Consider the following 16,197-nt stretch of genomic DNA (forward strand, 5'->3'; position numbering starts at 1 on the left):
ATTTGGAATCTCAGAAATGTTTGCTCTGGCACATTTTAAGCCGTTTGAGAGAGGCACTGATTCACACATCCACAACATTTGATTTACAAAGGCAAACTTTTCTTCACATTTAAAAATTATTTCTATATATTACAAATATTTTGTTGTTACAAATATTATTGTTGTTTTAAATTTGAGAATTCCAATACATTGGTGGATTTTACGTGTTTGTAGTTGCTCAAACACAGTTACATCCGTTATATCTGTGAGTATTGTTTTACAAACTCAAAATCTTTTTGACCCTTTTTTAATGCCATATATATATTACACTTACTTGTGTTTGGCCCTGGGCATGGTGGCAGGAAATTATTTTCTACAGAGATTTTTACAAACTTTAGCTGCAATATTGAACTTCTGTGTTAGTGAAGGGTGCACTTTTACAAAACGGTTAGTCATTTCAGGAGTGTCTACATACATTTTGGACGTGTAGAGTAAACCGGGATCTGATTCTTGGCTGTGACTCAGTGTTCCTCAGCTTTAAACTGAAGAGGGAATAGTGCGACACCTATTGGTCAACTTGTAACTATCTACACTACAGCCATTTTTATTTTCTATTTATATCTAGTAAATCCAAACAGTTAATTCCTAAACAAAAAACTATTTGATAAATGATATAAACATATAAGTTGGAGCAGTAACCTCATCTCTTTTCATGATGTTCAGTGTTTGGAGGGCTAGAGAGAATCTAGCATGTCTGACTGAGCCACTTAGATTTTTAACTCATTTACTGACACCGGGGCTTCATAAACACATTAGACTGATTTCAAGCATTGCAAACATACTGAAGAGCTAGCAAATTGTGAGGAAGCAATTTATATATTTTTTTTTTCTTACATACATATGGGTTTTGACTGCATTAAAAATCCACGTGTTTAGCTCTCTAATATACCTTTCTACATCACTACAGTTAATCATATAAAACACAAACTGACCAAACTAAAGAATAAAATATCTTTTGCATTCCCATGCTGACGACAGTTTATAATGACAATGGATGACGTGTTTTGATGTGTGGAGCAGTCTGTAATATTGACACCAAGCTTCTAAAATCTGAACTATAGTACAGTTTCAAAACAATGGAGAGAGCTGTCTGCCTCCTTAACATGCCATAATCAACATGTATACACAGAGCAGTGTTTCGACTAAGGCTGGTGTTACTTATCGATATTCCCTTCCATAATAAATGTCATTTAGGCAAAAAAGGAAAGAGCCACCACCATTTCCCTGCATATACAAGAATGTACTGTCTAAACCACCTTAACATTTTAGACTAGAAAAGGCTGATGTTATTTTCCCTTCAACTATAAATGTCATTTCCCATGTTATCCATTTAAAACACATGACCAAGTGTACATCATATCACTAAAACATCTACCTACTAGTGAAACACTTATATTTGCTGTGTACTATTTTAAACTTATTATTAATATATTTTTTATGTATTTTAATGCACCCAAACACGGTTTTAAAAGCTGTAAAATGTGACATCTCTTCGCGAGATACACTAAGCACTTTGAGGTTTTGGCCACCAGAGGGCACTTATGTGCACTGTGTCACGAGGGTGCCATCACTAGGAATCGGTTACCAGGTTTTGAATCTGTGACGCATTTCCTGTTAAAACCGAGAAGCGAGCAGATTTTTGAGAAGCGAGTGCGAGCTAAAATTTTTGAAGCGAGGAAAATACGGGAGCGCGCACTGAAATCAGTGAAACGAGAGCGCGGAGCTACATCACTGTAATATTGTGATATTACTGTGATATATCCTGTTTTCGCTCGGTTTTCTTGATTCTGGGCGCTCGTTGAGTCTGACTTGCTCGATTTAGTGTGGTTTTTGTGCTCTCGCATAAAAGACAGTGATCTCACTCCATAGAACACAGATAGATTCTTCTTGTGACTAAGTAAAGATTTGTGCTGTAAAGTGTTACACATTTCTCACGAGAGCCATCCGCCCAGTGATTCAGAAGTTGCTTAGTCCAGTAAACCTTGGGTGATCAGACGTCCTCTTTTACCCGGACATGTCCTTTTTCTTTAGACTTCAAAAAATGTCCGGGCAGAATTTCACAAATGTCCGGGATTTTGTTTTTCTAGAGCTTACATAGAACTAAGAGAAGCTTTTCGTTCACAAACTAGTCCCGCCCTCCCCTACTCCGTTTGGTTCGCTTTAGTGAGAAGGGGGAGTGGTGATTTTTTTTAAGGTGAAGGTTAAACTATATTGGCAGTCTTTTTAATGTGGCGGTATTTTGAAAATAGTATTCGATTGATTGTTCTACATCTTTCAGTTTGTAGCTGTCAGGAAGTATATAAACTAACATTGCAACATTTGACAACCCAAATTCAAACTCTCCTTCTCTGGTTTTGTTTTGTTGTGCATTTTTAAGGCTGAAATGCCCTGAATCCTGTGCATTTGTCTTCTGTGATCTTAAAGTGCTTTTTTTCTCTGACAAATCTGTTGTGAGTCATTCTTTGGCTTGAAGGAATTTAGGCCTCACTTAGAGGCTCTTTATAAATATATTTATATATTGATTACATCACTTGTTTACCATAATCTTGTTATTTTAGTTTTTCACATTAAAGACAAAATTTCCTCTTTCCACACTTTTTTGAGAGTGTTCAAGGCATCAGTTTTAGAAGAAATATATTTTTCCAAAATATAATGAAGTTAATTGGGTAAAATTATTCATTCATTCATTATCTGTAACCACTTATCCAGTTCAGGGTCACTGTGGGTCCAGAGCCTACCTGGAATCATTGGGCGCAAGGCAGGAATACACCCTGGAGGGGACGCCAGTCCTTCACAGGGCAACACAGACACACACACATTCACTCACCTACGGACACTTTTGAGTCACCAATCCAACTACCAATGTGTGTTTTTGGACTGTGGGAGGAAACCGGAGCACCCGGAGGAAACCCACGCAGACATGGGGAGAACACACCAACTCCTCACAGACAGGTTGCTGGAGCTATGTGACTGCAACACTACCTGCTGCGCCTCTGTGACGTCTGGGTAAAATTAAAACTTTATATATTATAATACTTTATATATAGCCTTTCTTTACACACATCAAATTATATCTACAAATAATTGCTTTCTGGATTTGTTTTCAATAATTTTGTGATAAATTAATTAAAAACGTCTGCGTATTCAAAGTAAAAATGTAATATGAAGCACTTATAAATATATAAAGAAATGTTAAAATATATATTTGAAGAACAACACATTTCTGCACAGCTGGTGGCTTTTACACAGCTGGATACTAGTGCAAGAAAACCTTGTGACTTCATTTTCCCAATTTTTAGTTTTCAGCATTTGTTGGATGTAATAGCTCTCTATTATTAATCACATTTAATCTCAAAAACACAAAATACAGCTCCACATGGCAATTCATTAATATTAATCTACATTAAAAGTTTAAAATGCTTTTATCTTCAGTAGGTTTTTTTCTGTAGACATTGAAAATATATTGTTTAAAACCTAAATAGTTTCTATGCTAAGAATGATTACATTTATATAATTCTCTTACCTCCTCTGAGGACATTTCCTACTGACTGGGTTCTCTGTAAATACTCATCAGTTTCATCCGCACTAAAAGAAACGGTCTCTAAATTACCACAGGACTGTCGCTTTAAATGCACTGCTCAATCCCACACAGGGCCAGCAAGTGGCGCCAAAACATATTTTCAGAGCCTCATAAAGCGGCTGATTCATTCAGCCATGAATCATCCAACGAAACAGTTCATCGCTTTAGACTGGTTCAATGCTTACTGACTTCTGATGTCGTGGGGTCATTCAGCTTATGCTGGGCCCGTATAAAGAGCTCCGGTCTGGATATTTGTGGAAATAACGCTTTGTGAAATACCCCAAGATCATCTCTATGAGTTACAAATTGACTTTAAGCAGACTGTCGTAAATTACTGAAAAATACCCTGTGTGGCTGGTCCTTGGAGGTGGGGGAGGAATCAGTTTGTTCGCTGAGTCAAAGGATTCATCCCGAGGAGTCGACTCTTCCCCGTGGTGTCTGAGGTAGAACGTTAGAATGACTCGCCCCGGACTCCTCCTCCTCGTGCTGTGAACATGGCGGCGCGCTGTATGGGGACGGTGTGGTGTGGTCTGCGGGGCAGAAGGCTCTCCCGATGTGTGAGGGTCTGTGTGTGGCGCTCGGCGGCGACGGGCTGCTCGGTGCTCGGCGCTCTGCACCGGCGCGGCCTCCTGAAGGCGTGTTTCCCGGAGACCGCGGCGGAGAGGGATCTGCCGCGGCTGCTGGACTCCGGCGCTCAGCGCGTGTACTGTGGTTTTGACCCGACGGCGGACAGCCTGCACGCGGGAAACCTGCTGCCTCTCATCGGCTTGCTGCACTTCCGCAGCGCCGGACACCACGTGCTAGCGGTTGTCGGCGGAGCCACGGCGCAAATCGGAGACCCGAGTGGGAAAGCGACAGAGAGAGAGAGGCTCTCGGCCGCCACAGTCGAAAAGAACTCCCGGAGCATTGCAGAGAGCCTGCGGCGCATATTCCACCACCACGAGCAACTCTTTTGCCAGAATCCCGCGCGCCTGGGCACCGTGACCGTGGTCGACAACACGGAGTGGTACCGGGAGCGTGGCGCCGTGGAATTTTTGAGCGATGTGGGCCGGCACCTCCGCATGGGCGCGCTTCTAAGTCGACACAGCGTCCAGACTCGGCTCCACAGCGCCGAGGGCATGAGCCTCACTGAGTTCACATACCAGCTTTTCCAGGCCTACGACTTCTACCACCTCCACCAGCGGCACCAGGTCCGAGTTCAGCTCGGGGGCAGCGACCAGCTCGGCAACATCATGACCGGACACGAGCTCATACACAAGTACATCACCACTCCACCTCAGATACCTACACCTCCAGCCCTGGGGTCTCCATCAGGCACCACAAACAGATTACAAGTCTGCAGACTCTGACGCTCTCACTTTCTCTTTCTCTCTCTCTCTTTTATTCTTTAAGTTCTGTCCAAGTCAAAGTACTCTACCGGCTTAATGTTTACAGTTACATCAGTCACACGTTATCAAACTCACTGCCACCGTGTCCTTGTCTCTGACTCCTTGTTCATTTTCTGCCCATATTCTTCTCTACTTCTGTCTCTCTGACGCTGTTTCCCATTTTTTTCTCTCATTCTGAATATCTTTATTTGTTGTCACACATTTTTCCGCTTTCTTTCATACTTCCTCACTATGTGTTTGTAACTAGGTCTATACTGATACTGTACATAAGTGACAAAGCTGAAGGCTGGTTTTCTTTCCCTCCCCATTCTGTCTCTTCTGTAGAAAGACTGGAGAGGAGGTGTATGGACTGACCGTCCCACTGATCACCACGTCGATGGGAGATAAGTTGGGAAAGACGGCGGGAAACGCTGTTTGGCTCAACAGAGATAAAACATCTCCCTTTGAGTTTTACCAGTACTTCCTCAGGCTGCCAGATGATAAAATTGAAAGGTGAGTTTACACAGTTTTGGACGAACCTTTGCACATGACACTTTTTATGCAAAGCTTGTGATTGACATTATCATCACCATAGAGTTTCATTGTTTGTATTTGAAAAAAAAATTGGTAAGTGTACCGCAGGCTGGTGCAGTATTTTCATCAGGGAGTTATGACAGGATCAGCAGTGTAGTGCACAGATAAGCTATATACAGATTATAAAAGATGGCTCATTGTAAAAATACTACAGTCCTACAGTGCTGCAGAATGTAATTCACTTGTACAGCACTATTCCCTATTACAGCTCAAAAAAGAATCACAATGATTTCAAAGCTGTTTTTAAGGTAGAAATCCTACCTAGTATTCCTGGAGGTTTTAAAGTTTAGAAAGTGTATTAATTCATATTTAATTTCTGTGTAGATGCATTTTATGGCACTAAACCAATGTTTTTGCCCCACAGCTACCTGAAGTTGTTCACATTCCTACCGCAGGCTGAAGTGGAGAAGGTAATGGAGCAGCAGAGTCAAGACCCAGGCAAGAGAACGGCTCACAAACGACTCGCCGCTGAGGTCACCAAACTGGTGCATGGGAAAGAAGGTCTTGAATGTGCGAAAAGGTAAGTGGAATTTTTAATTGTGGCTGTTGTTCGAGGTGGCTGAGCTAGTGGTGCACTTTCTCACGCGAAGTGCTTTCCCAAACCATTAACTGGTTGTTACTGAGTGTTGAGCGAGGTGTTGCTTGGTTGGATTGGGATATGTTTGGTTGAACTAACCAAAAACCTCCCCTAACTCCCCTTTACAAAATCACAGACGGTTAGTTTTTAGTGATTAGGTAAAATATATTAAAAATAAATGAAAAATATATAAAAGTGGAAGTTCAGACGTGGCTTATCAATGACAACAGATATATACAAACTATTTAAATGGAACGGGTACTAATAAACAGTTATTCAGTTTATTGTACACTGCAATATCTCTGTAGTACCAGCCAGTTAAAGGTAGGTAATATGGCAATATTATAACATTATCAATTTTATATAATTTAATTAATGCAATAATGTTTTCAGATTATATAAATAATACTGTGAGTAATTAACCCCCCAACTTTGGGAACCACTGGCTTAGAGTCTCTGCGTTTCATTCAATTTGTCATTTAATATATTTTGGTTGAAATATATGAAGGAAAGATATGAAACAAATATCAGTAACAGTATAGATATTCATATTTTTAATTGAGCCATATTTGAGTCACATTGAGTGTGCACCAGGACGTAGGCCATTATACTCTGAAAAGTATGACTACAGAATTAAAGCTGAAAGAAAAGGTTATTCCAAACTTCTCCTTCCTCACAAAAAAAACTGTAGCATCCCGAAGCCTGAAGAGCCCCAAAGCAACTCGCACCCAAACAAATCATACCTTAGGTTTTCCCCTTCAAAACAAGACCATATTTGAGTCTTGAAGCCTCAAGATTTGGGTATGTAATTTGTGATATAAAATAGAAAAAGGCCTGTATTGTTAAGAGACATGAGCCAGCTACGCTATGCACTTAGTTGTAGATTGTTTCATATTCTGTTTAACTGACACCAATACATAAATAATACCTTGTATTGGTTCATTTCTAAGTATTTTCTAAGTTTACCTTCTTCTGTATTGTATTCTTCTGATGTATTGTAGACAGTTATAGAGTATCGCAGAATTAAAATATTGTGGTGTCCCGTGAGTCCCTCCCCTAGTATGATTTATATCCATCAAATAACGTTTCACTCACAGTCTGTTATAACAGCTAAATGGAATGTTTTTACTGAAATGTTTGTGGAATACACTCCAGACGAAAAAGTACTGATCTCCACAGAAATCAGATTTGTTCATGCTGTATATAGTTAAGCTACAGTAGAGACTTAATAGACAGTTTTGCAGAAATGCTCTTTAGTCTTTTTTATATTTGAAACTAAAGCCCTATGAATATAAATAATTTCCAGAAGGAGTTGAAGAAATTAGTTTTTTTCAAATAAGGTACTCATTGTCCTAATGTTTTCTATTGGTACTCGTGTATTTAGTTACAGATTGTGAACAATGGTAATGACACTGTGATAACAGAGAACAGAGTTTTGTAACATGAAGCCACCATGTTTGTGTCTGTGTACAGGTGCACCAAAGCTTTATACCACAGTAGCATTGAGGCTCTGGAGCAGATGGATGATGCTGAGCTGAAGGAGTTGTTTAGCGAGGCACCCTTTCAAGAGTTTTTTCTGGAGCCAGGAACCTCTGTACTGGAAGCATGTAGACGGGCCCAGGCTATCCCAGAAGGACCCAGAGGGTAGTATTTATTCACATTTTATTTAACTCTGTACACTCATGAGCCATAACATTATGACAACATACTTGTTTTACCTTACAGCAGTTCTGCTGGAGTTCTTAAACACAGGGTGGGGTCACCCCCTGTCCATTATTAGACACTTGTTGGTCTTACTTGTAGATGTAAATCAGAGACAGTAGCTCATTTGCTGCACAGTTTGTGTTGGTCATCCTCTAGTCCTTCATCCGTGGAAACAGGACACTTGGCTGGATATTTTTGTTCGACGGACTATTCTTAGTCCAGCGGTGACAGTGAACGGTTAAAATACTCCTACCACACTGCTGTGTCTGATACACTCACAACACATACCAACATTAATGTTCCTGATCATTGAAGAACAATGTGCAAGGTGGCAAGTAGTATGCAGAACAACAGATGGATTACAGATTGTCTAATTAAAAGGTGTAAATGAGTTTAGAAACTGTGTTCATAATGTTATGACTGATTGGTGTTTGTCTATTGACATAATTATGAGCATGTGAGCCATTTATTCATGTGCATGTTTACTGCATTGTCGTCTGTGTACAAACATTAAACGTGTGAACAGATGTGTTATTTATTTAAATAAGAGCTGTTCATGAAGTAATGCGTTATCATCAAAGTGGGTTAATAAAGATTAGTCTAGCCATGAACTTGAATCAGTGCTGTTGACATCAGGTGTTAAATCTCGCCTGTCTTCTCTTGCTCCACAATCTCACAATACATCCTCCTCCTCCAGTAACTTGTCAGTAACACTTTTCGCCATGCCACTCAAAACCAGTTCAGTGTTTATTACTGTGTAATACTATATGCGCTAGGCTAACTATAATACTGAATGCCTATGCTAAATTTGTTGAACTTGTGTATATATATAGAGGAATAACTGTATACTACTACTGCACACCAATGGTTTAGTACAGCTAATATGATAGTGGCTGTGTTCTCCACTTTACATTAACACTAATGACGCTTTTCCTCTGCATGGTACCTACACTACCCTACTTGATTCTACACAGCTTTTTTTTTTGCTTTTCCATTAGGCAGCTTTGGTGCCTGGAACTGGGTATGTGTTTAGAACCGGCTCATTTATTTTTCCAGTTGAGCTGAAAAGGGACTAAACCATGACGTGTAAACCTTGCAGAGCACTGATTGGCAATGCAGACATCCAGCACAAACTCGTCCTTTGTAAAATCTCGAAGATGGTAAAGATCACATTGGTTCTTATCCGAATCACAACGGCAACTCTTAAAATTACACCGTGATTGTTTAAAGAGATTCATACCAGAGTCACTGGCTACATTTTAGGAATAGCTCTTTCACTGCATAGAACCTACACGACTCAACTCAGCACAGCTCCTTTGCTTTTCCACTGGCCAAATCTGGTACCTGGTCCCTGGAACCAGATACCTATTCAGTCCTGTAAACAGCGCCTAACTTTAATGCCGCCGTTGATGTGGATTTCAAAGTCAGCAATTCCTGTTAGAGATGGGTTGCGACGTCACAGGCTCCATTTTGCAGGGGAGCTGTGCCAGTGAATAAGTGCCAAGTTTTAAGTGAGCCGAGTCATGTAGAGCCAGATCCACCTTTTTATACATTAGCGGTGGGTTAATGTGAAATAGAAATAATATTAAAACAACAACGTGGGAACAGTGTACCTTACAGTAATAATCACCTGGCTGTACAGCAGGACTATATAGTTCATTCTGATGATAATTCATGGCTTATAATTAGATGTTCTCTGTTTGAACCCAACATGTTGTCTTTTTTGTAGGTTTGTTAGGTTGGATTGTTTTGATTGTCTCATTTGAACTATAAAATATTTTTTATTTTAATGATACTGTAATTAAGTTGTGCTAGATGTAGATATCTGATTGATAGCCTGAATATGACTGACTGCGTAATGACTTTCCTTATGTTTTTAGGTATAGGATGATAACTGATGGTGGTGTGTGGTTTAACCACCAGAGGGAGTCTAACCCAGAGCAAGTTCTGGTCCCTGGACAACATATTCTCTCTAATGGACTCAGCCTAATCAGAACGGGCAAGAAGAACTTTTATATCATCAAGTGGCTTAGTCTGTAATTCACCACTAGAAGTATATTTATTATATTTATATTTTATGGACAAAAGAGGGATGTGCTGGAAAGACTCAGCCACTAAACTACACACTGTACACAAATCTGCAAATCCGGACATAGACGTGCAGTTTTTGTGATTCTTGCTTTTGCAATATCACTGAAGGAATAACAGGAGAAGCTGCAACAAGAGCCGTTAAGGACCAGAGGAAATTTTCAAAAATACCTGTGAACTGGGGAAAGAAGGTAGATGAGTGTGTGTGTATATATACATTTGTCTGTGCACACATTTTTTGTGTGCTTCTCTCAGGAAATATGGTACTAATTCTATGCATTAGGAACTCTTTCATTTTTTTTTTCCATCAAAATATTTATGGATTCAAAATGTCATTCAGAAGCCTACCACCAGATGTCAGAAAAGGGCTTTGTTTTCTCTTGCTTTGTTTTTGTTCGCCTCTGGATGCACTCGGATTCCGTTTTCGCTCTATGTTGTTTTTCTCTGTCCATTTCAGTGGATTACTGGTTTAAACGTCTCCTCAGAACCCATTATCATTGATTTTCTGTCTTAACTCTGTTGTCCATGGTACCTTTACTGTCTTGTGCCTATATCTAATTTTAGTAATAATAAATGTAACAATTAAAATTATGTAACATTGTAAAAGAGATGCCTTTCCAGTTCTGTAATGAATACTAGAGTCATTATTGGAAGTGGTGTGTACAGTTTTATTTTTTACGTGTGATATCAGTAAATGATGCTTCACCATAAGTATAGAAAATACTTGCAATGAATCTGGATATGATTTATTTACATTGTAAATATGATTATGGCATGCCATAATGGTATGCTACTAGTATTTATGCAGATTTTTAAAGCCTGTACCTTGCCTAAATGTTCTGAAGAAAGTTTACAGTTTGGTATTCTGAACACTAAACATGGTCAAACCCAAATCTAAGTAAAACACACACACACACACACATACACAAAAAACTTATCAGATGAGGTTTCTGTGTTAAAACTTGAATTGTGGTGTGTTTTTTTTCTTCTTCATTGAAACACATTCATGTTCTAATCAGACTAGTAGTATTCCTGGAAGTGTCATGTAAATGGTGAACTTCTTGCTTCCAGGAAGAAACACAACTAGCTGGGTTTTTTTTTTTTTGTTTTTTGTTCTTTTTCTGTCTCTCTTGCCCCCCTCTCCCCACAGCTGTCTCATATTACACCATCTCTTGTTTTTCAGATAGTAAATGAATTATTCATTGCAAGTAACAATAACAGGCAAAATAATAAAGATATAGTATTTCTTAGTTTGTTTGTTTTTTCCCTTTCTGAGGCCAGTGTGTGCATGGGTTCTTGTATAGAAACAACTGGTAAACAACTGTTCTGGTATGTTTGTTGGAAATCAATCATGTTCATAGAATGTAATTAAGAACTGGGAGTGTTCCATAAAGCTGGATATCTTTCTGGAGAGAGGTAAAATACAGTCCTACTGGAGGACACACACTTTGGACTAACTTTGAAATCTAGCTTTTGTGGAACAGCCCTCTGAAGTACTCTATTGTTCATGTGGAGCACTCATGAATTTGTTAGATTTGACACACGGGATTACATTAGCAAAGGACGGTCACGTTTGGTAATGTATGTTTGTTGGTTTAAAGAAAGAAAAAAAAAACACAATACAGCGGCCCTGAAGCCGTGTAGAAGTGACAGAGAGCGTTGTAGTGTGAGAGTGGTGAAGTAGGGGTGTAACCCCCGCAGGCTGTTTGGTAGTACCTGAGTGTGCGTGTTGTTTTCCTCGGGGTGGGGGAGGTGCACTCTGCTGGATAAGTTTATCGTAAAGGGGGCGGGGACTCGGAGCTCGCAGCCAATCAGCATTCGCCTCTGTTTAAATAGCTCTTTGTGTCAATCATTTTTTCTCTCCAGTCAGCCTGCCCTCTATCGCCATATTGGGCACCGAAAATCTCATGTTATTTTCTTGCCTGTTTTTTTTTTTCTTACTACGACGCGGAGTTGACAGGAGTGGCCATCGCTGCTGCACTTTGTTTTGATGACCCGTAGAAGGAAATTCCTCTCTGCTTGCTGTGTGTTTTCCTCCTCTCCTGGCTCCGTTAGCGCTTCGACTGTGAGCCTCTTGTACGGCATGCTCGCGCTAGTGGCCAGTGTGTTCGTGTGTTGTTTTTCTTAATGCCTGCTGTTGTCTTCGTCGCGGTGGAGCGCGTTGTTGAGCCGGGAGGAGTGTGTCTGTTTTGAAGAGTGTTTTTTTTTTACGGTTGGCTTGTGTTTTTACCCTCTTCTAACTCCAATCATAGCAGTAACAGCATGTCTAACGTGCGGCTGTCTAACGGGAGCCCGACGCTGGAGCGGATGGAGGCGCGGCTGACCGAACAGCCGAAGCCGAGCGCCTGTCGGAGCCTGTTCGGGCCGGTGGACCACGAGGAATTACGGCGGGAGTTAAAGGGACACTTGAGGGCGATGGAGGGAGCGTCCATGGAGAGCTGGAATTTCGACTTCTCCTCGTTCAGGCCGCTGGCGCCCGGCCGGTACCTGTGGACCGAGGTGGACGCCGCGGACTTACCGATCTTCTACAGCTCCACCACCGCCAAGAGTCTGGACGTGAACGGAAACCACGAGCGAATTGTCGAAAGGAGCGAGTGCCACTCGGATAGGAGAGAGCCTCCGCTCCCCAAGAACCAGAGAAAACGACCTGCGAACCTCGGTAGCACCCCCTCACTTCTTCAGACCGACCTTTTATTAAAACATTTCGCTACTACCGACGGTATTATCACCGGTATTAACGGTATTATTACCGTCTATCCCAAACTTCCCTTCGTGTCTGTACAGTCCTTAACATTTTGTTTTTATTTTTATCCCCGTCCTTACTGATTCCTCAGCTTGTCGCTCCTGCGTTTTTTACATAAATACACTGGTTACAAAATAGATGCAGTTTGGCTTAGTGGGTTTTTTCTTTTGTTATTTAAAGCAGTTTTACTTTCAAGCCCGAATTTGTTTTTCGCTCCACCTTAAATGGTGCAGCAGAACGTCGTGTTAATGTTCGCTATTGAGTCGTTTAAGGTGGAGCGGAAAATTCGAGCGTAGAGCTGCGGAATAAGTTTAAAATTCAGCCTCGCTAATTTGCGTTAGAGAAAGCGTATCATCAGCCGTATCAATGTTAGTGTGCGATAATGTAATGATAGCGCTCCGTGTTTGTCTGTGCTACTGACCGTTGGTTCCTCTCGGTTTGATTCAAACTCCGTCCGTTTAACGTTAACCAAACGGCAGCGGAATGCACAGGTTAACACTAGCGTAGCACCGCACAGTTAGGCCAAGTTAGTGCAAAAAAAGTGAGCTCGACAACCGACCGTTAACGGTACAGTAAAAAAAAAATATCATCGTCACGGCTTTTGTTAAAAAACACGCGTATGTGTGTGGTGTATTTTATTTATTATTTTTTTAATTCATTTATTTTTGTAGACGTTTAGTAGTTTAATTATTTTTTGCTGTTTATTTATTTTTTTCTGAATCAGACTCGCCGTGTCAGGCGAAGAGGTCTCACACCTGTGTGGATGAAGGCTCGGGTTTGTCCCCGAAGCTCGACCACACGCCCGTGAAGAGCAGCCCCCAGCCGCAGACGTGAACCGGGTAGAGGTGAGTCACTAAACTGCACCAGTATTATTCTTATTTGTAGTCCTTACTGCTTTTCCCTGTGTTCTGGTGCAATGTGAATGGATTTCCTACATGCTACTAACTCTTAAAGCGTTTTTAGATCTGTGGGTTTAGATATTTTTCGCTGATTTAAAATGAGTTTGCTCTTGAAAATGAAACGCAGCGTTGTACTGTGGCTAAACCTGGTCTTAGACGCTGCGTTGTGTTTATGAGGGGTTTAACCCTAAACAGTAAGCTTTGTTCAAGATCAGCTCTGACTGTAAACTGGAGTTTCCCTCTGACGGCAGCAGAGTAGAAACACGACACAAGCCACTTCCCTCTTGATGGCTTTAAACTAGTATTTAGAGTGGGACAAATAGCAGCTCTATCTTTTCAACAAATGTAGACCTGTATTTTAGAGTTATAACAACACACAGTTATTTTGTCGGCATTATAACATTAACACATCTGTAAGCATTATAAGTAGTACCTCATACACTTCCCATTTCCTTCTTATTCATGAGATGTGTAGGTGTTCGGTCTGAGCCACATGTCACTGCTGAAGTCTCTACTGTATCAGCCTGTTACCTCAGGGCTGATGTGGAGGAAATGGATGTCAGTTTTGAGTATTTACATAGGCATGCTAGTCTTTCTGCAGAGATTAGCCTAGGCTGATATTGCAAGTAATCTTCATGTAATCTTTAAACAGTCACATCAATAATATAGTTTTGTGCAGAATTGAGAGGCACTGTGGTTTCATCACCTTGTCAGTGTGAATAATGCTACAACAAATAATACTTTTTCTGGTTGATATTTATGCCACAGCTTTTTTACTACCATATGGCTGACAAACTCCTCAGCCTGGCCTCGCTAATTCGGTTGGGTATTTTGTACAGTGAATGAATATCTCCACAACAATAATAATAATACATTTTTCCCCCTCTTTTTATAGAGCTGAAGACGTTCTCTCCTTTCTGACAGCTTCAGTGCTTGGTGAATTGAAAATTCGAAGAGAGAGGATTAATAGGAAAGCAAAAGCATATCAGCTCCAAGAGTGGAGAGACTGCACAAGCACTGAAACAAAAACACAAGTTCTGGCACTAAAAAAAGCAACTGCCTCAAAAGCAGTCTATGTAGCAGTGTGCAATTAGGTTTAATCTCCTTTTGTGCTCATTTTTTTTCTTACTACCTGTGTATATATTTACTTTTCATATGTAGCACATAATACGTATTATGTTGGATTTTTTCGAGTAGGTGTGAATTTGATTTGACTTGAAGAGTTGCAATTGTATAGGTTTCAAAATATTTCCAAAATGCTGTTTTTTAACTTCTGTTTTTAAGGCAGTGTGTCCCATCTTACTTGTGTTCTCCTGTCATCAGATTTATTGTAGTGTGCACACAGGCTCAAATGACTGTACGTACCTAAAATCATTCAGGTGACATATGGTACATAAGATGCCTTTTGTCTTGTAGAGATCTTGGCCACTCAGTTTGCTTTCAAACCAATGTCACAAAAAGGTCGTAAACGCATTATTCTCTGTAGAGGTTGCAGAGCTTTTCTAAAGTCTGTAGTTAATTTGAAATTACTGTGTGTACTTTATCTTTCAGATTTTGACCTGAACTGCTGACGGATTTTGTTTAGTACACAAGGTCAAAACACGTAGCATACACCAGTATTAACACCAGATGAGGCACTTGTTGAGAGACACAAGTGTCACTTGTTTATATTTAAATTATTTTTCCTTAATATGTATCTGGATTACTTGTATTTTGGGTGAAGCTTTCTACTGATTGCCTATTTTAGATTTCCTGTTAATTTCACTCAGTTTGACTCCAGCTGCAGTTTTTTTTTTTTCTTTTTTTAAATCTCCATTTGGTGTGATATCAGGAAAAAAAAGCCTCTCAGCTATATGCACCTACACTCCCATTTGATTCTGTGGTTAACTCTGATGCATAAACATATTTATAGAAAAAAAGTAAATATTAATGTACCAACAGTCCACACAGCCTGTGTATTTGTTTAAACTTTGAAGTGTACCTGTGTACATAACTTTGTAAAAACACTGAGAAAATTAAAGCTAACTTATTTATGTCAATTTTTTTTTTATCTAAAAATGGGTTTGGTTATGGTTATCCAAAGTGGCATTTGAGTTATTTTTATAAATGCTTTTTTTTCTTTCTTTTAAGAAAAATATTTTAACAAAATTGTGTAAGGTTGCAAACTGAGCCTGATAAGAAATAAATGAAAAAATAAATATTTATTTTGTATTGTGCATTTTTTGTGATGTGTGTTAAAGCAATGTGCTGCAGTCAAATTAAAAGAGGCTTAAATTATTACATCTTTTATGTAATTTGCACTAGTATGCACTGAGAATGATGGTTATGTGGACAAACTTGCCTCTGTTTTGAATGAGGTATAGTTTAAACATAATATTGTAAACAATTCTATAGGGAATGGTGGCACTGTATGCTAATGCCAGTCTCAAATACTTGCTGAAGTAGAATTGTATTGATTATTAATGCTAGCTGCTGCTTTTTAAAAGCTCTAAAATCACTCTCAAAGCGGACACTCAGCCAAACAGATTTACACCAGGGAGCAATAAATTTACACAATGTGTGTGTGTGTTTACTACAAATTATATGACGCATAGCGTAGTTTTAGC

General features: G+C 39.9%; 2 protein-coding genes across 2 annotated transcripts; both read left to right on the plus strand.

The window, feature by feature from the left end:
- Positions 1-3,773: 3,773 nt before the first annotated feature.
- On the plus strand, positions 3,774-11,166 carry yars2 (tyrosyl-tRNA synthetase 2, mitochondrial). The gene is made up of 5 exons (XM_066666825.1): positions 3,774-4,877; positions 5,332-5,499; positions 5,945-6,100; positions 7,631-7,801; positions 9,742-11,166. Exons 1-5 carry the CDS (start codon positions 4,114-4,116, stop codon positions 9,899-9,901), a joined length of 1,419 nt encoding a protein of 472 aa, XP_066522922.1. The 5' UTR covers positions 3,774-4,113; the 3' UTR covers positions 9,902-11,166.
- A 659-nt stretch (positions 11,167-11,825) lies between these two features.
- Positions 11,826-15,757, plus strand: cdkn1bb (cyclin dependent kinase inhibitor 1Bb). The gene is made up of 3 exons (XM_066668926.1): positions 11,826-12,608; positions 13,417-13,537; positions 14,487-15,757. Exons 1-2 carry the CDS (start codon positions 12,212-12,214, stop codon positions 13,524-13,526), a joined length of 507 nt encoding a protein of 168 aa, XP_066525023.1. The 5' UTR covers positions 11,826-12,211; the 3' UTR covers positions 13,527-13,537; positions 14,487-15,757.
- Positions 15,758-16,197: the final 440 nt, after the last annotated feature.

Source organism: Hoplias malabaricus, chromosome 4, assembly GCF_029633855.1.
Source record: "Hoplias malabaricus isolate fHopMal1 chromosome 4, fHopMal1.hap1, whole genome shotgun sequence".
In the NCBI taxonomy this organism is placed as follows: Eukaryota; Metazoa; Chordata; class Actinopteri; order Characiformes; family Erythrinidae; genus Hoplias; species Hoplias malabaricus.